The sequence below is a fragment of the Histomonas meleagridis genome (assembly GCF_020186115.1).
Source record: "Histomonas meleagridis strain 2922-C6/04-10x chromosome Unknown scaffold_85, whole genome shotgun sequence".
Classification (NCBI taxonomy): Eukaryota; Parabasalia; order Tritrichomonadida; family Dientamoebidae; genus Histomonas; species Histomonas meleagridis.
Window position 1 is genome coordinate 85,726 of NW_027150932.1, and position 20,153 is coordinate 105,878.

General features: G+C 27.4%; 3 protein-coding genes across 3 annotated transcripts; all 3 read left to right on the top strand.

The window, feature by feature from the left end:
* Positions 1–1,356: 1,356 nt before the first annotated feature.
* On the top strand, positions 1,357–1,632 carry GO595_011079 (uncharacterized protein; the record flags this gene model as incomplete). Its single annotated transcript, XM_067913829.1, has 1 exon — positions 1,357–1,632. The coding sequence occupies one exon, from the start codon at positions 1,357–1,359 to the stop codon at positions 1,630–1,632; it is 276 nt and encodes a 91-aa protein (XP_067768743.1).
* Positions 1,633–9,817: 8,185 nt separating this feature from the next.
* Positions 9,818–10,210, top strand: GO595_011080 (uncharacterized protein; the record flags this gene model as incomplete). The annotated part of the gene is made up of 1 exon (XM_067913830.1): positions 9,818–10,210. One exon carries the CDS (start codon positions 9,818–9,820, stop codon positions 10,208–10,210), a length of 393 nt encoding a protein of 130 aa, XP_067768744.1.
* A 7,443-nt stretch (positions 10,211–17,653) lies between these two features.
* GO595_011081 (oxidoreductase, FAD/FMN-binding family protein) lies at positions 17,654–18,727 on the top strand (the record flags this gene model as incomplete). The annotated part of the gene is made up of 1 exon (XM_067913831.1): positions 17,654–18,727. The coding sequence occupies one exon, from the start codon at positions 17,654–17,656 to the stop codon at positions 18,725–18,727; it is 1,074 nt and encodes a 357-aa protein (XP_067768745.1).
* Between the last annotated feature and the right edge of the window lie 1,426 nt (positions 18,728–20,153).

Sequence of the window (20,153 nt, forward strand, 5' to 3'; positions counted from 1 at the left end):
GTTATAAATACGACACAAGTACGTATAACATGATAATTATGTGAATTTCTGAATATATATAAGTTGAAAAAAAGATACAACAATTATCGAATATACATCCGATTATATTTAAAGATTTCCCTGTTAATGGTTCTTTAATAATATAATGATATCTTAGAAATAGGATATTAATGTAAGTTACTCCATGTTATATCAAAATTTAAATTGATCAAGTATGAAAATCATAGTTTTTTTTTGATTAAATTTAATAGGATTTTGAACATTTTAAATTTTTCTTTTTCGCAAAAAATGAAAAAATTTATTCTATGCAGTGAATCGAACCTCCGCCTCGGGGCACCGAACACAAGCCGATCATTTTGGACGGTTAACCACTACCATTGAGCCAAAAAATATTATCGAAAATTTATAATCACATTATTATTTAATTCATCAACTTCGAAAAATACACAAGAATTTCCTGCTTGTGTCGTGAAATGATTTATTTTAGTAAGTGTACCAAAATCTGCTAATTTGAAATGACCATCATTTGTCATTAATATGTTACCAGGAGATACATCTAAATGCATCAATTCATGTGAATGGAGAATCTGTAATGCCATCCCAATATCATGTATTAAATACCAAATATCAGGTTCCTCAAAATAATATCTGAAATGTCACCTTTTTTTTTTTTTTTCATTTGAATCATTGCTTTTGTCGGAATTTCAAAGTATGAAATTGTTTTGACAAAGTATGGTGAATTAATTTTTTCTTTTTCCATCATTTGAATTCGAATTTTTTGTTGTTTTTGTTTATGAAGGATGCAAAGAAGGTGAATGTGTAATCCAAAATGTTAAAAACGTAAAAATTGACGAAGGTAATGTTGCACTGGAAATTAATACGATTAATGGTAATGATTATGTATTCAGTTGTTTTGATACTACTATAATTCATTTGAATTTGGTTATGCAACGGATGCTTCTGTTGCAGTAATTTCAAATAATTATACAATGATTGGTTGTACTTATTTAAATATTACAAATAAAAAATTAAATATTGAAACACAAAAGAAGTTTTGGAATGGAAAAATTAACAAATTTGAAAACCCTGACTATAACGATAGCTATTTTGAAATGGAAACCGAAATTCCGATGGATAATTTCAATGGTCAAAGTGTATCGTTCTTCGAAAAGAGTATATCCTGTTTTTTTTTTTTTTTAGATAAATAAAGGATATAAAGTATACACAAGGAAGAATGGTTATGGATTTAGACTTAATAAAACAGGCGATTGGAGAATTGGTAAGTGCATCACAAAATGCAATCCCATGGATATGAGTTATTCACCAGAGATTCCTTCGTTTTCTTCTATGTTTAATATGCCTTCATCTTCAACTTCGACATCTACTTCTTTATCATCTATTTCTTCTTATTCTTCTTCTTCTTCACCTGGACAATCAGAAGATACATCTCATACATTGGGCACATCCGATCCAGCTGAAGAACAGAAATCGTCTTTGGGTGGTGGAGCGATTGCTGGAATCGTAATTGGATGTTTAGTATTTGCGCCTGTTATTGTTATTGGTGTTATTATCTATGTAAGAAGGGAAAAAGAAAAAAATGCTGAGTTTTCAGGTTATGTTCCTGATATATAAATCGTAAAAATAAATTATTTTCTTATGTATTTTTATATTTTTCAATTCATTCGCAATAATATATATGTGAAGAGGAGTGTAATTTGAGTAACTTTTCTTAAATATAAAAGAAATTTTTGACTATTTTTATTGACTTAGTTATGTTCGTTGATCAAAATATTGGTGGAAATGGGTATATGAAAGGTAGCATCATGTAATAATAATATGGAAATGCATAAGGATACATTGACCAATAATAATACGGAGAACAGAAACTCATTACTGGGTATGGAACATATATAATGAAATATGGACTTTGAAGTGGCATTAGATTTTGTTGTGGAGCACATTCACATTCTTCATTTGCATCAGTGACATTATTTGATGATGCAGCTGCTGTTGGTGTTTGTGAATGAGTTGGTGTTGTTAGTGAAGGAGTTGGTGTTGTTAGGATGGAGTTGGCTTATTTTCATTATTATTTGTTCCAAATGATACTGACGGTGGTGGTGCTACTGTCGTTGGTTTATTTATATTATTATTTGCTTCAAATGATGTTGGTGGTGGTGGTGCTACTGTCGTTGGTTTAGTTCCCTTTCTTTTGAGTGTATGATTTTATATTTCGTGTATTAGGCTTAAATAAATTATCAGGAGGATCTGGAATAGCTTTTATTTTATCTTTTACATTATGTTTGCCACAATTAAATGGATTGTGAGTATTTGTTGATTGAAAATTATTACTTGAAGAAACCCTTGGACTTGTAGGTGCGCTGTTTTCCTATGTTCCTTTGCTATTGGAAGGTTTATTGCTGCCCATCGATCCCCAAGGAGTGTAACTCAATCCTGCTTCAAACATGTATTATAATTCATTAGATAAAGATTTTTTTAGATCATTATGAAGAACTATCAAATAATAATTGAAAACTTCATAAAAAATTAATTCAAGAAGGAGTTAATTCAAATGAAATTGCAAAACTAATTCGAAATGATGAATTACAAAAATTACAAGAAATATCATCACAAAATAATTTTGATTTTAATCAAACAATTGAACCATCACTTTATGAAAAATGTTCATTTATTAATCAAAACAATGTTTCATTAATTGATTATGCAGCATTTTTTTCTTCATTTAAATGTTTTAAATATTTACTTATGAATAATGCAAATGTAAATAACACGGGTAAATATGCAATTGCAGGAGGAAACTTAGAAATAATTCATTTATGTGAACAAAATAACTCATCATTTAATAATGCACATGAAACAGCAATTAAATTTCACCAAAATGATATCTTTAAATATATTTATGAAAAAGACATAGCAGGTTTTGGATTGAAATCAGCTGATTTAGAAAGCATATGGATTAACAATGCAAATTATGAAATTCTTTATTATTTAACAGAAAAAAGACAAATTTTGGTTATTGAAAATTGTATTTTAAATGCAACAAAAAATGGAAACTTATATCTCGTAAAGTATTTTATACAAAATAATCCAATACCAAAAGGTATTTTATTAACATCTTTAGAAACAAAAAACATTGAACTTATTAAATTTATTATAGAACAAAAAGGAGTTAACATCAATGAAAATATTCATTTGTTTTATTTAAAATTTATTATAATGATTTTATGTTTCAAAATAATATTTGGAAATTATTTAAAACTTTTAAAACACCACTTGAAATAGCATATAAAAATGGTTATACTGAAGTTGTAGATTTACTTAATAAGAAAGAAAAAGAAATTAAAGAACTTATAAATGCATCTGAAAAAGGTGAAACAAAAAAAGTTGTATCACTTATTAAAAAAGGAATTGATATAAATGTAAAAGATTTTCATTTGTTTTTTTTTTAAAAATTATTTTATTGTTTTAATTTTTATCTTGATTATATGGAACTTATGAAAAATTATTTCAAACAGCACTTATTAAAGCTGCAGATAAAGACAATTTAGAAATGGTTGAATTAAAAAAAAAAAAAAAAGGAATTAATGTTAATGATGAAGATTTTTATTTTGTTTTATTTAGAATTTATTTTATTAACTTTATATTTAATAATAATATATGGAATTTGTTCGGATTATTAGAAACTGCACTTATAAAAGCTACCAAAAAATAATGATTTAGAAATGGTTTAATTATTCCCTGAACAAAAAGAAATTAATCCTAGTGTTAAAGATATTTCTTTATCCTATTTTTGGATTTAATTTATTGATTTCATATTTCAATATAATATTTAAATTTTTTTTTATATTTTTTCTTTCACCACTCCATTTTGCATCTGAAAATGGAAACGTTGAAATAGTCGATTTGTTTCTTGATCAAGATGGAATTGATATCAATTCTAAAGATTTTTATTTGCTTTGCTTGTTGTTGATTTCAAAAATTTTATGTTTTAAAATAATATATAATAATTAATCATATTATTTCATACAGCACTTATAAAAGCAATTGAAAATGGTCATCTTGGTGTAATTAAAATGCTTCTTTCACGAAAAGATATTAATATAAAAAAGTGTTGATATTGATTTATTCTGTTTAAAGTTTATTTATGTGATTTTTATATTTCAAAGTAATATTTGGAAATTATACAAATTATTTAACTCAGCACTGATGATTGCAGCTAGAACAGGTCAAGTAGATGCCATTAAATTGAAAATTTGGTAATAATATTTGGAAATTATTTGAATCATTTAAAACAGCGCTAATTTTCGCATGTAAAAAAGGTCACACAGAAAGCGTTAAGGTACTTCTTGAAAGTAAATGTATTTTATATTAAAATTTATTTTCATTTTGAAGATATTTATTTTCTTTTACCAGTAATTTCTTTTTTGAAATGAAATTTTTGATATAATTTATGAAAGAAAGCATTTGTCTTAAACTTTAGAATCATAATTTTAGTTTTATGTCTTATTTTATGAACTCAGAAACCATTTTCATTATTGTTTTCATAGGAAAGGAATGATTGTTCAGATATTTTGCTTTCTAATTATACCCACATTTGGAATATTTGATAATACAACAAAAACACTTACAATAAAAACTTCAGATGATTTTATAAATACAACACTCTATAAAAATGAAACATTATTTTTGATTATTGATGATAATATTACTTCAATACCGTCTGGTGTATTTAGTGGGTGGATGAAACTTGCATCTGCTAAAATTGGAAATTCAGTTTCTCTAATTGGTAATGAGGCGTTTTATAATTGCAAAAATTTGTCTAAAGTAATTTTTGGAGAAAATCTAACATCAATTGGCATTTATTCATTTTATGGATGTGCATTTAGTAAAATTTCATTACCAAATTCACTTTCTTCCATTGGAGATTATGCATTTTTTCAGATGTCGAAAATTAACTGAAGTTAATTTTGGAGGAAAGCTTATGGAAATCAATTTCAGCGCATTTTGTGAATGCGTTCTACTTGCAAGAATTAAATTACCTAAATCACTGTCTATAATAGGAGATGAAGCATTTTCTCGTTGCCTTAACTTAACAGAAGTAATTTTTAACGAAAATCTGATTAGTATTGGTGAGGAATCATTTGCTGAATCTTCACTTGAACGAATTAAATTACCAAATTCACTCTCTACAATTAAAATGCTTGCTTTTTATGAATGTCATAAATTATCAGATGTTATTTTTTGGAAATAACATAACTACAATTGAGAATAGTGCATTTGCCTATTGTACTTCTCTTAAAAGTATCGAAATTCCAAATTCATTAACTACTATCAATGAAAAAGTTTTTGAGGGTTGTTCTAATTTATCAGTTGTTATTATAGGTGAAAATGTGGTTTCAATTGAGACAGGAGCATTTTATGAATGTACATCTCTAAGTTGTGTTTATTATTATGGCCACTCACAACCTCATGTTAGTGATGATGCATTTGATAATTGTCCTGTCAAATGTGTAATGACATTGGATTCATATAATTCAACAAAATTTGGTGAATTTGATGTATCAAAAAGGAACAACAATCGAAAATTGTCAACCATGGCCAACACATCCATTTACACAATCAAACTCATTTACACAATCAAACTCATTTACACTATCGAACTCATTTACACAATCGAATGCATTTACAACAGCAAATGCATCTTCTGTATCATATACAAATTCTAAAATATATTCTAATTCAATCACGAACTCAAATATTACATCAAATTCATTTTCATTAAGATCTACTTCAAAAACTGTTACACTTGCTTTTGGTGCAAGTATTATTTCTTTATTATTCTTAATTTTATTTTAATAATCATTCATAATATTTTAAGATATCAAAGAAGAAATAGATAACAACAGTAAATGATATCATCAAATTGATGTAATGCAACCTTTAAAATAAAATGAAGAGTTCTCTAAAACATAAATAAAGGGAAGTATTACTTAAATCTTTTAATAAATTATTAATATAAGTTTTATATGGGTTAAGAAAAAAATTAACAGTTATTTTTGATAAAGCTGTACTAGAACTGTCAAGAAAAATGCCACGAAAATGCCAACTTAAAAATCCATCTGCATTTTGTTCGAGCATAACTATAGTTTATTGACGTTATTTGTTCGTGTAAAAAGCAAATCAGCTGAATCAATAAACAGTCCAAAGAAAAACTCGTTACAAAACAACAACTTCAAAATAACCAGTTTACTTTCAATCATGATTACATGAATGCATATCATGTTTTTATGACAACGGTTTGGGTTACTGTTTGGGGTTAAATCCGATAAAACTTTTTACTGTTTTTGTAGAATGAAATAAAACACACCACCTATTATCAACAATTTTATACAGCTTGGATATCTTCACTTTGTTTTAACGATTTGCTACATTTAAAACGTTTTTTTTATCCATTCGATAGATAAATTATTTTTCATGAAGATCTATCATCATGCTCCTTTCCCCCTCATCATTAACTCTAAGAAAAAATAAAATTCTGATTCTTTATCATTAAATATAGCATTTAGTGATCAAAATATTTTTAATTTTTTGAGAATTTAAGTTTAACGTACGGGGGAAACAGTTTATTATTTAATTAGGAACAAAAAAAAAATCAATTAACCCTGAAAAAACCATTTTAATTACAATGAGAACAAGAAACATTAACAATCCACTCTGCGCTTGGCCTTTCACTTGGATTCGGGCGCATCATTGAGTTTATCAAATCGCGTAATTCTGGAGTGCAATTTGTCTGGTATATACCATGTCCAACACCAATTTCTCCTTTCCGAAGTTTTGCGTAGCCCTGGCTTCCGCCTCTTGGTGCATTTTTTCCTGTTACAGCCTCCATTAAAACGACTCCAAAACTAAAAATGTCTGTTGCTGTTGTTACCAAATGTATTCCATTAGGATATGCAAGAGCTTCTGGTGATACATATGGTCCTGCACCTTCATCTCCTTCCGTGAAATGATTTATTTTTAGTAAGTGTACCAAAATCTGCTAATTTGAAATGACCATCATTTGTCATTAATATGTTACCAGGAGATACATCTAAATGCATCAATTCATGTGAATGGAGAATCTGTAATGCCATCCCAATATCATGTATTAAATACCAAATATCAGGTTCCTCAAAAATAATATCTGAAATGTCACCTTTTTCACAAAGTTCCATTTGAATCATTGCTTTTGTCGGAATTTCAAAATATGAAATTGTTTTGACAAAGTATGGTGAATTAATTTTTTCTTTTTCCATCATTTGAATTCGAATTTTTTGTTGTTTTTTGTTTATGAAGGATGCAAAGAAGGTGAATGTGTAATTCAAAATGTTAAAAACGTAAAAATTGACGAAGGTAATGTTGCACTGGAAATTAATACGATTAATGGTAATGATTATGTATTAAGTTGTTTTGATAATAATATAATTAATGAATTTGGTTATGCAACGGATGCTTCTGTTGCAGTAATTTCAAATAATTATACAATGATTGGTGGTACTTATTTAAATATTACAAATAAAAGATTACATATTCAAACACAAAAGAAGTTTTGGAATGGAAAAATTAAGGTAGCAGGAAATTCTTGTGTATTTTTCGAAGTTGATGAATTAAATAATAATGTGATTATAAATTTTCGATAATATTTTTTGGCTCAATGGTAGTGGTTAACCGTCCAAAATGATCGGCTTGTGTTCGGTGCCCCGAGGCGGAGGTTCGATTCACTGCATAGAATAAATTTTTTCATTTTTTGCGAAAAAGAAAAATTTAAAATGTTCAAAATGATCATAATGAAAATCGTTTATGAGAAGAAACGTTATGTTAAATTTATATTATTTTATCCTACAATAGTTCGCATAATTTTTAAATCATCAAATTCGATATTTGTGCTTTTTGATTTATTGGTGTTAATTTCTTTTTTTAAAAAATTTTTTTTATTTACAAGTAACAAGTTGTGAAGGTATAAATGAGGATATTGGTGTTAATTCTTCAAGGGAGATTTCCAGGTAGATATAATTAATGTAATTTATTATGTGATTGAGAATATGTTTTTTTAACTAAATTGTTTTTAATGCAAAATTTGAATAGATCTATTCATTTTATAATTATCAAAATTTTCATTTTTGTTAATTATAATAATAGAAATAGAAAAATATTTATTTAAATTTTTTTTATTGATAATAATTGATATTTTAGTCAATAAATATATTATAATAAAGTTTGTTTTGTTCAAATTGAAAATCACGCATTCATTTATGTTAATGTGCACATTAAAAACAAAATCCCGAATGCAGGAAGAAATTATATATATATATATATATTCAATGCTTGAGTAAACATTGGATGAACTGTTAATGCTTTCTTTTCTCGTATATATATACAATTTCTATATTGGATTGAATTTATTCGATGAGAAAAATGATTTTCATAGAAACATATCAAATAATTTATATAGAAATTTCAAAATATTATATATCTAATTATAAATTTGTGCGTTGAAAAGAACAACCAACAGTTTTTATAGTTATAAATACGACACAAGTACGTATAACATGATAATTATGTGAATTTCTGAATATATATAAGTTGAAAAAAAGATACAACAATTATCGAATATACATCCGATTATATTTAAAGATTTCCCTGTTAATGGTTCTTTAATAATATAATGATATCTTAGAAATAGGATATTAATGTAAGTTACTCCATGTTATATCAAAATTTAAATTGATCAAGTATGAAAATCATAGTTTTTTTTTGATTAAATTTAATAGGATTTTGAACATTTTAAATTTTTCTTTTTCGCAAAAAATGAAAAAATTTATTCTATGCAGTGAATCGAACCTCCGCCTCGGGGCACCGAACACAAGCCGATCATTTTGGACGGTTAACCACTACCATTGAGCCAAAAAATATTATCGAAAATTTATAATCACATTATTATTTAATTCATCAACTTCGAAAAATACACAAGAATTTCCTGCTTGTGTCGTGAAATGATTTATTTTAGTAAGTGTACAAAAATCTGCTAATTTGAAATGACCATCATTTGTCATTAATATGTTACCAGGAGATACATCTAAATGCATCAATTCATGTGAATGGAGAATCTGTAATGCCATCCCAATATCATGTATTAAATACCAAATATCAGGTTCCTCAAAAATAATATCTGAAATGTCACCTTTTTCACAAAGTTCCATTTGAATCATTGCTTTTGTCGGAATTTTCAAAATATGAAATTGTTTTGACAAAGTATGGTGAATTAATTTTTTCTTTTTCCATCATTTGAATTCGAATTTTTTGTTGTTTTTGTTTATGAAGGATGCAAAGAAGGTGAATGTGTAATTCAAAATGTTAAAAACGTAAAAATTGACGAAGGTAATGTTGCACTGGAAATTAATACGATTAATGGTAATGATTATGTATTAAGTTGTTTTGATAATAATATAATTAATGAATTTGGTTATGCAACGGATGCTTCTGTTGCAGTAATTTCAAATAATTATACAATGATTGGTGGTACTTATTTAAATATTACAAATAAAAGATTACATATTCAAACACAAAAGAAGGTTTGGAATGGAAAAATTAACAAATTTGAAAACCCTGACTATAACGATAGCTATTTTGAAATGGAAACCGAAATTCCGATGGATAATTTCAATGGTCAAAGTGTATCGTTCTTCGAAAAGAGTATATCCTGTTTTTGGTGTAGAGAAGATAAATAAAGGATATAAAGTATACACAAGGAAGAATGGTTATGGATTTAGACTTAATAAAACAGGCGATTGGAGAATTGGTAAGTGCATCACCAAATGCAATCCCAATGGATATGAGTTATTCACCAGAGATTCCTTCGTTTTCTTCTATGTTTAATATGCCTTCATCTTCAACTTCGACATCTACTTCTTTATCATCTATTTCTTCTTATTCTTCTTCTTCTTCACCTGGACAATCAGAAGATACATCTCATACATTGGGCACATCCGATCCAGCTGAAGAACAGAAATCGTCTTTGGGTGGTGGAGCGATTGCTGGAATCGTAATTGGATGTTTAGTATTTGCGCCTGTTATTGTTATTGGTGTTATTATCTATGTAAGAAGGGAAAAAGAAAAAAATGCTGAGTTTTCAGGTTATGTTCCTGATATATAAATCGTAAAAATAAATTATTTTCTTATGTATTTTTATATTTTTCAATTCATTCGCAATAATATATATGTGAAGAGGAGTGTAATTTGAGTAACTTTTCTTAAATATAAAAGAAATTTTTGACTATTTTTATTGACTTAGTTATGTTCGTTGATCAAAATATTGGTGGAAATGGGTATATGAAAGGTAGCATCATGTAATAATAATATGGAAATGCATAAGGATACATTGACCAATAATAATACGGAGAACAGAAACTCATTACTGGGTATGGAACATATATAATGAAATATGGACTTTGAAGTGGCATTAGATTTTGTTGTGGAGCACATTCACATTCTTCATTTGCATCAGTGACATTATTTGAGATGCAGCTGCTGTTGGTGTTTGTGAATGAGTTGGTGTTGTTAGTGAAGGAGTTGGTGTTGTTAGGATGGAGTTGGCTTATTTTCATTATTATTTGTTCCAAATGATACTGACGGTGGTGGTGCTACTGTCGTTGGTTTATTTATATTATTATTTGCTTCAAATGATGTTGGTGGTGGTGGTGCTACTGTCGTTGGTTTAGTTCCTTTATTTTGAGTTGATGATTTTACATTTCGTGTATTAGGCTTAAATAAATTATCAGGAGGATCTGGAATAGCTTTTATTTTATCTTTTACATTATGTTTGCCACAATTAAATGGATTGTGAGTATTTGTTGATTGAAAATTATTACTTGAAGAAACCCTTGGACTTGTAGGTGCGCTGTTTTCCTATGTTCCTTTGCTATTGGAAGGTTTATTGCTGCCCATCGATCCCCAAGGAGTGTAACTCAATCCTGCTTCAAACATGTATTATAATTCATTAGATAAAGATTTTTTAGATCATTATGAAGAACTATCAAATAATAATTGAAAACTTCATAAAAAATTAATTCAAGAAGGAGTTAATTCAAATGAAATTGCAAAACTAATTCGAAATGATGAATTACAAAAATTACAAGAAATATCATCACAAAATAATTTTGATTTTAATCAAACAATTGAACCATCACTTTATGAAAAATGTTCATTTATTAATCAAAACAATGTTTCATTAATTGATTATGCAGCATTTTTTTCTTCATTTAAATGTTTTAAATATTTACTTATGAATAATGCAAATGTAAATAACACGGGTAAATATGCAATTGCAGGAGGAAACTTAGAAATAATTCATTTATGTGAACAAAATAACTCATCATTTAATAATGCACATGAAACAGCAATTAAATTTCACCAAAATGATATCTTTAAATATATTTATGAAAAAGACATAGCAGGTTTTGGATTGAAATCAGCTGATTTAGAAAGCATATGGATTAACAATGCAAATTATGAAATTCTTTATTATTTAACAGAAAAAAAGACAAATTTTTGGTTATTGAAAATTGTATTTTAAATGCAACAAAAAAATGGAAACTTATATCTCGTAAAGTATTTTTATACAAAATAATCCAATACCAAAAGGTATTTTATTAACATCTTTAGAAACAAAAAACATTGAACTTATTAAATTTATTATAGAACAAAAAGGAGTTAACATCAATGAAAATATTCATTTGTTTTATTTAAAATTTATTATAATGATTTTATGTTTCAAAATAATATTTGGAAATTATTTAAAACTTTTTAAAACACCACTTGAAATAGCATAAAAAAATGGTTATACTGAAGTTGTAGATTTACTTAATAAGAAAGAAAAAGAAATTAAAGAACTTATAAATGCATCTGAAAAAGGTGAAAAAAAAAAAGTTGTATCACTTATTAAAAAAGGAATTGATATAAATGTAAAAGATTTTCATTTGTTTTTTTTTAAAAAATTATTTTATTGTTTTAATTTTTATCTTGATTATATGGAACTTATGAAAAATTATTTCAAACAGCACTTATTAAAGCTGCAGATAAAGACAATTTAGAAATGGTTGAATTCCTTCTTAAACAAAAAGGAATTAATGTTAATGATGAAGATTTTTATTTTGTTTTATTTAGAATTTATTTTATTAACTTTATATTTAATAATAATATATGGAATTTGTTCGGATTATTAGAAACTGCACTTATAAAAGCTACTAAAAATAATGATTTAGAAATGGTTGAATTATTCCTTGAACAAAAAGAAATTAATCCTAGTGTTAAAGATATTTCTTTATCCTATTTTTGGATTTAATTTATTGATTTCATATTTCAATATAATATTTAAATTTTTTTTTATATTTTTTCTTTCACCACTCCATTTTGCATCTGAAAATGGAAACGTTGAAATAGTCGATTTGTTTCTTGATCAAGATGGAATTGATATCAATTCTAAAGATTTTTATTTGCTTTGCTTGTTGTTGATTTCAAAAATTTTATGTTTTAAAATAATATATAATAATTAATCATATTATTTCATACAGCACTTATAAAAGCAATTGAAAATGGTCATCTTGGTGTAATTAAAATGCTTCTTTCACGAAAAGATATTAATATAAAAAGTGTTGATATTGATTTATTCTGTTTAAAGTTTATTTATGTGATTTTATATTTCAAAGTAATATTTGGAAATTATACAAATTATTTAACTCAGCACTGATGATTGCAGCTAGAACAGGTCAAGTAGATGCCATTAAATTGCTTCTTAAAAAAAAAAGGAATTAATGTCAATTCTAAAAAATATTTAAATTTTTTAGTTAAAGATTATCTTAATTATTTAAAATTTGGTAATAATATTTGGAAATTATTTGAATCATTTAAAACAGCGCTAATTTTCGCATGTAAAAAAGGTCACACAGAAAGCGTTAAGGTACTTCTTGAAAGTAAATGTATTTTATATTAAAATTTATTTTCATTTTGAAGATATTTATTTTCTTTTACCAGTAATTTCTTTTTTGAAATGAAATTTTTGATATAATTTATGAAAGAAAGCATTTGTCTTAAACTTTAGAATCATAATTTTAGTTTTATGTCTTATTTTATGAACTCAGAAACCATTTTCATTATTGTTTTCATAGGAAAGGAATGATTGTTCAGATATTTTGCTTTCTAATTATACCCACATTTGGAATATTTGATAATACAACAAAAACACTTACAATAAAAACTTCAGATGATTTTATAAATACAACACTCTATAAAAATGAAACATTATTTTTGATTATTGATGATAATATTACTTCAATACCGTCTGGTGTATTTAGTGGGTGGATGAAACTTGCATCTGCTAAAATTGGAAATTCAGTTTCTCTAATTGGTAATGAGGCGTTTTATAATTGCAAAAATTTGTCTAAAGTAATTTTTGGAGAAAATCTAACATCAATTGGCATTTATTCATTTTATGGATGTGCATTTAGTAAAATTTCATTACCAAATTCACTTTCTTCCATTGGAGATTATGCATTTTTCAGATGTCGAAAATTAACTGAAGTTAATTTTGGAGGAAAGCTTATGGAAATCAATTTCAGCGCATTTTGTGAATGCGTTCTACTTGCAAGAATTAAATTACCTAAATCACTGTCTATAATAGGAGATGAAGCATTTTCTCGTTGCCTTAACTTAACAGAAGGTAATTTTTAACGAAAATCTGATTAGCCAGGAGGAATCATTTGCTGAATCTTCACTTGAACGAATTAAATTACTCAAATTCAATTTCTACAATTAAAATGTTTGCTTTTTATGAATGTCTTCATCAGATGTTATTTTTGGAAATAACATAACTACAATTGAGAATAGTGCATTTGCCTATTGTACTTCTCTTAAAAGTATCGAAATTCCAAATTCATTAACTACTATCAATGAAAAAGTTTTTGAGGGTTGTTCTAATTTATCAGTTGTTATTATAGGTGAAAATGTGGTTTCAATTGAGACAGGAGCATTTTATGAATGTACATCTCTAAGTTGTGTTTATTATTATGGCCACTCACAACCTCATGTTAGTGATGATGCATTTGATAATTGTCCTGTCAAATGTGTAATGACATTGGATTCATATAATTCAACAAAATTTGGTGAATTTGATGTATCAAAAGGAACAACAATCGAAAATTGTCAACCATGGCCAACACATCCATTTACACAATCAAACTCATTTACACAATCAAACTCATTTACACTATCGAACTCATTTACACAATCGAATGCATTTACAACAGCAAATGCATCTTCTGTATCATATACAAATTCTAAAATATATTCTAATTCAATCACGAACTCAAATATTACATCAAATTCATTTTCATTAAGATCTACTTCAAAAACTGTTACACTTGCTTTTGGTGCAAGTATTATTTCTTTATTATTCTTAATTTTATTTTAATAATCATTCATAATATTTTAAGATATCAAAGAAGAAATAGATAACAACAGTAAATGATATCATCAAATTGATGTAATGCAACCTTTAAAAATAAAATGAAGAGTTCTCTAAAACATAAATAAAGGGAAGTCAACCATGGCCAACATCATCCATTTACACAATCAAACTCATTTACACAATCAAACTCAAATACACAATCAAACTCAAATACACAATCAAACTCAAATACAATCAAATCAAACTCATTTACAACAGCAAATGCATCTTCTGTATCATATACAAATTCATAAATATATTCTAATTCAATCACGAACTCAAATATTACATCAAATTCATTTTCATTAAGATCTACTTCAAAAAACTGTTACACTTGCTTTTGGTGCAAGTATTATTTCTTTATTATTCTTAATTTTATTTTAATAATCATTCATAATATTTTTAGATATCAAGAAGAAATAGATAACAACGACCAAATATATCATCAAATTGATGTAGTATTTAAATAAAATAGAGGATTCTCTAAGAAACATAAATAAGGGAAAATATTACTTAATCTTTTAATAAATTATTAATATAAGTTTTATATGGGTTAGAAAAATTAACAGTTATTTTGATAAAGCTAAGAACTGTCGAAAAATGCCACAGTCGCCAGCGCCACGTCCATCATTTTGTTCGAAAAGAGCATAACTACCTGGTTAATTGACGTTATTTGTTCGTGTAAAAAAGCAAATCAGCTGAATCAATAAACAGAAAAAAGAAAAACTCGTTACAAAACAACAACTTCAAAATAACCAGTTTACTTTCAATCATGATTACATGAATGCATATCATGTTTTTATGACAACGGTTTGGGTTACTGTTTGGGGTTAAATCCGATAAAACTTTTTACTGTTTTTGTAGAATGAAATAAAACACACCACCTATTATCAACAATTTTATACAGCTTGGATATCTTCACTTTGTTTTAACGATTTGCTACATTTAAAACGTTTTTTTATCCATTCGATAGATAAATTATTTTTCATGAAGATCTATCATCATGCTCCTTTCCCCCTCATCATTAACTCTAAGAAAAAATAAAATTCTGATTCTTTATCATTAAATATAGCATTTAGTGATCAAAATATTTTTAATTTTTTGAGAATTTAAGTTTAACATTGCGGAGGAGGCTCAGGTTTGTGACATTATTTAGTGGGAACAAAAAAATCAATTAACCCTGAAAAACCATTTTATGTACAATGAGAACAAAGAAACATTAACAATCCACTCTGCGCTTGGCTTTCGCCCGGATTCGGGCGCATCGTCGGTTTATCCGAAATCACGTAATTCTGGAACTGTTGATGCAGACATATACCATAATACAACACCAAAATTCTCCTTTCCCGAAGTTTTGCGTAGCCTGGCCACCTGCGCGTTTTGTTTACCTGTTTACAGCCTCCCAGTAAACGACTCCCAAAATAATGTCTGTTGCCCTTGTTGTTACCAAATAGTATTCCATTAGGATATTACAAGAGCTTCTGGTGGTGTCACCTTACTGATTCCTACACCTTCATCTCCTTCCATTGAATGATTTATTTTAGTAAATTAGTGTGCCAAATCTGCTAGTGAAAATGACCATCATTTGTCATTAATAATGTTTCCAGGAGAGATACACATCTAAATGCATCAATTCATGTGAATGGAGAATCTGTAATGCCATCCCAATATCATGTATTAAATACCAAATATCAGGTTCCTCAAAAATAATATCTGAAAGTGTCACCTAGCACCACACAAAGTTCCATTTGAATCGTGCTTTTAGTCGGAATTCTCAAAATATGGAAATTGTTTTGACAAAGTATGGGTGAATAATTTTCTTTCCATCATTTAGATTTGAATTTTTTGTTGTTTTTGTTTATGGAAGGATGCAAAAGAAGGTGAATGTGTAATTCAAAATATTAAAAACAGTAAAAATTGGCAAGGTGTGTTGCACTGGAAATTAATGCAGATATGTGTTAATAAATTATGTATTAAGTTGTTTTGATAATAATATAATTAATGAATTTGGTTATACAGTAAATAATTATACAATGATTGGTGGGTACTCATTTGAATTCGAGCAAATTCGTCTCTAACTCTTTTTATGTGATCTGTGATTTTTATAGCATATCGATTTTCGTTGTCGATTGATGTTACCTTATAAACTGCAGAATTACTTGTACACTTTAACGGACTCATAAAATCATTTTGGAATGAAATACGACACAATTTAAATAATTGATCAAATTCTTCTTCGGTTAACCTGTGCATTGATGATGGCAGAGGAGAGAACATTATTTGTTCGGGTTCATCGTCATCATCGAATATTTCAAGATCAGGAACAGGTAACCCATCAATCATTCTTCTTTAATAGTAAACGGCACCACAATTGTTCTATTCAAAATCGATTTTGGTGTAATCCGAAGCAGTCAAAAAGTAAAATATTGTAAAATAATCTAATTCAATTTTTGAGTGTTTGAAATTTTCATTGAAAAATGGCGCCGAAAATTTGGATGGAGCTCATCCCAAAATTTAAGGATGTCTAAGATAATAATCGATACTTTTACTGTCATCATTAATATTAATCTTTGCCTGATAAGTGTGAGTGAAGTATTTTCCTTATTATATGCGTTAAATACTGAATAGATTACCGGAACAAACAATTTGTGGTTGGATTTTCTGGTGACTTATTTTTTGAGTAGGGTACAAAAATTCATTGAAATTTGAATTAAAAATATAAATATGCGACTGTTATAACCAATTCGTCCGTTTCCACATGATAATCAAACAGTATTCATCATAATGTCTCAAAACATTTCTAAAATAAGCCACTTTTCGAATATATTTGATCTTAATTGAAATTTCGAAATTATTATTTTATTGAACAAATTTATAATCATATTGAACAGGAAGATTCTTAAGACTTCTCAAAACCAATGGCAGATATATATTTAAATGTTTAGTTGAACAAAATGATGATACGACAACGCTGAAAAATCATTTTTGACAAAAAAAATTGAAAAAAATATTTTTGGCATTTCTCTTTTTCATTCAATTTCACAATATAAAGATAGAACTATGTCTGTTTTGTCCAGCCCCATTCAAGTGGGCCCCATGACTCTTCCCAATCATTTTATGAGGTCCGCGACATGTGAACTGTTTTCAGAATCAGACGGGTTTCCAACAGAAGAACATAAAAAAACAATAAAAAAATTAGCTAAAGGCAAAACAGGGTTAATTATTCCAGGCTATGTATATGTTAATAAAAACGGGAAGGGATTGCCAGGACAATGTGGATTTGATTCTCTTGAAAAAGCAAAAAGCTGGAAATCAACTGTTGATGAAGTTCACAAGGAAGGATCCAAAATTATGTTTCAAATTGCACATTGTGGTATAGCATCTTTAACTTCAGAGAAACGTACTCCATCAAGAATTTTTCCTTTTTCTAAATCATACACAATCGCAGAAATAGAAGATCTCATTGAGGATTTCAGGAAAGCATCTGTTTACGCAGAATCAATTGGTGCAGACGGCGTTCAAATTCATGCTGCACATGGGTATTTACTCTCTCTTTTTCTTTCACCATTAACAAATCGTAGGAATGACAAATATGGCGGATCTCCTGAAAGACGCATACGAATTATCCAAGAAATTGTTGATTCTATTCGAGCATCAACAAGTCCTGAGTTTGCTATTGGAATCAAAATGAACGGCACTGACAACTTGGGATTGCTTGGTGTGAGGCCAAAGCTTTGTTCCAAGTATGTTAGTATGCTCAAAGGAATAGATTTATTTGAGATATCATGCGGATTGGGAAACTTTATGACATCAATCTCATTCCAAACGGTCGGTTTTCCGGCGGTTTTGTGTAACTTTTTCAATCCGTGGGCGTTTAGAGAAGATTTCAACCAAGAGAGCGCCGAATACATTAAGAAGCAGAACCCTGATAAAATAATTGCATCAGTCGGAGGACATAGGAACTTCGCGCTGATGGAAAAAGCTGTTAAGGAAAAAAGATATGATATTGTATCAATGTCCAGACCTTTTATTCGACAACCTAATTTGGTTAAAATGTACATGGAAGGGAAAATCAAACGTGTTGACTGCCTGAGTTGTAATAAGTGCATTTTCGAACAATACTTCTCAAAAAATTCAAATGGACCGTTCCTACGTTGTAAGTATCCATAAACATTCTATGTTTCGTACCCTTTAAAAAATTTATCCATATGGATTAGTGTTTATGCTTTTTGTTCCAAGAAATTGAAGCAGGATTAAAAGTGACAAAATGAATTTAAAAAGTGGAAACTTTTTGAGTGACATTTATTGAAATCATTTTATTTCAATGTGGGCAGAAAAATTATCAGCTCAAATGGATCCAAAAATTAAAAAAATGATTTACCAATATTTGATTTTATGGATGACTCAGGTGCACTCATTTTCAACTCACAATGTGGTTTCCGATTCATTTTCTAAATTTTGTTTATCCTCAGATCAATTTCATCTAAAAAAGGTTGAAGCATGTTGTGTGGTAACACAGAATACAAAAAACTTATCTCATGATTGTTACTTTCCATTTGGTATATACACATACAGAATATTTTCTACTATGTATTATAATATTTTTTCTATAATCTTTACTGTTTTATTATTTTTGATTTACAAAAGATATATTATTACAAAGTTAAATCCTAATAAAACTTTTAATTTTAAGTTGATTTTAATTTTGTTTCCTATTCATTCATTTGAGGTATTTAATCAAGCAACAGATACTTTGATCATTAATAATTCTAATGAGTTTTCACAAGCTTTTTATGGAATTACAAAACACGTTATTATAGGAGGAAATATTACATACATTCCTTATCATTCTTTTGAACAATGGATGATAATTTCTGCTGAAATTGGAAATTCAGTTCAAACAATTGGTGCATATGCATTTTCATCATGTTCCAAATTAGCATCAGTTTCATTTGGAAAAAATGTAGAACAAATAAGTGAACGTGCATTTATTTCATGTTCTTTATTAAAGAATATTAAAATTCCAAACAAAGTATATTTGATTGATCTTTATGCATTTAGTTCATGTATATCTTTAGAACATATTACTTTTGGAAATGGACTTAAAATCATTGGAATGTATTCATTTCATTTTTGTTCTTCTTTAACATATATTATGATTCCAAGTTCTGTGATTTCAATAGGAGAAGGTGCTTTTTTAGAATGTAATTCTTTAAATTATATTAATATATCAAAAGAAAATTTATATTATTCTAATTATGATAATGATGGTGTAATTTATAATAAAGATTTAAATCAAATTATTTGTTATCCATCAGGTAAAAAAAACAAAGAATTTAATATACCTGAAACAATAATTTTTATTTCCAATTACGCTTTTTATTTTTGTGAAAAGATAAAAAATATTTTAATTCCAAATTCTGTAATATCAATTGGTGATTTTGAATTTAATAGTTGTACTAACTTAGAAAATATTATAATAGGAAATGAAGTTAAAATAATTGGAAAAAGTGTATTTCCTTTATGTGTTTCATTAAAGGATATTAAAATACCAAATAAAGTTTCTACAATTGAATATGGTACATTTTTATATTGT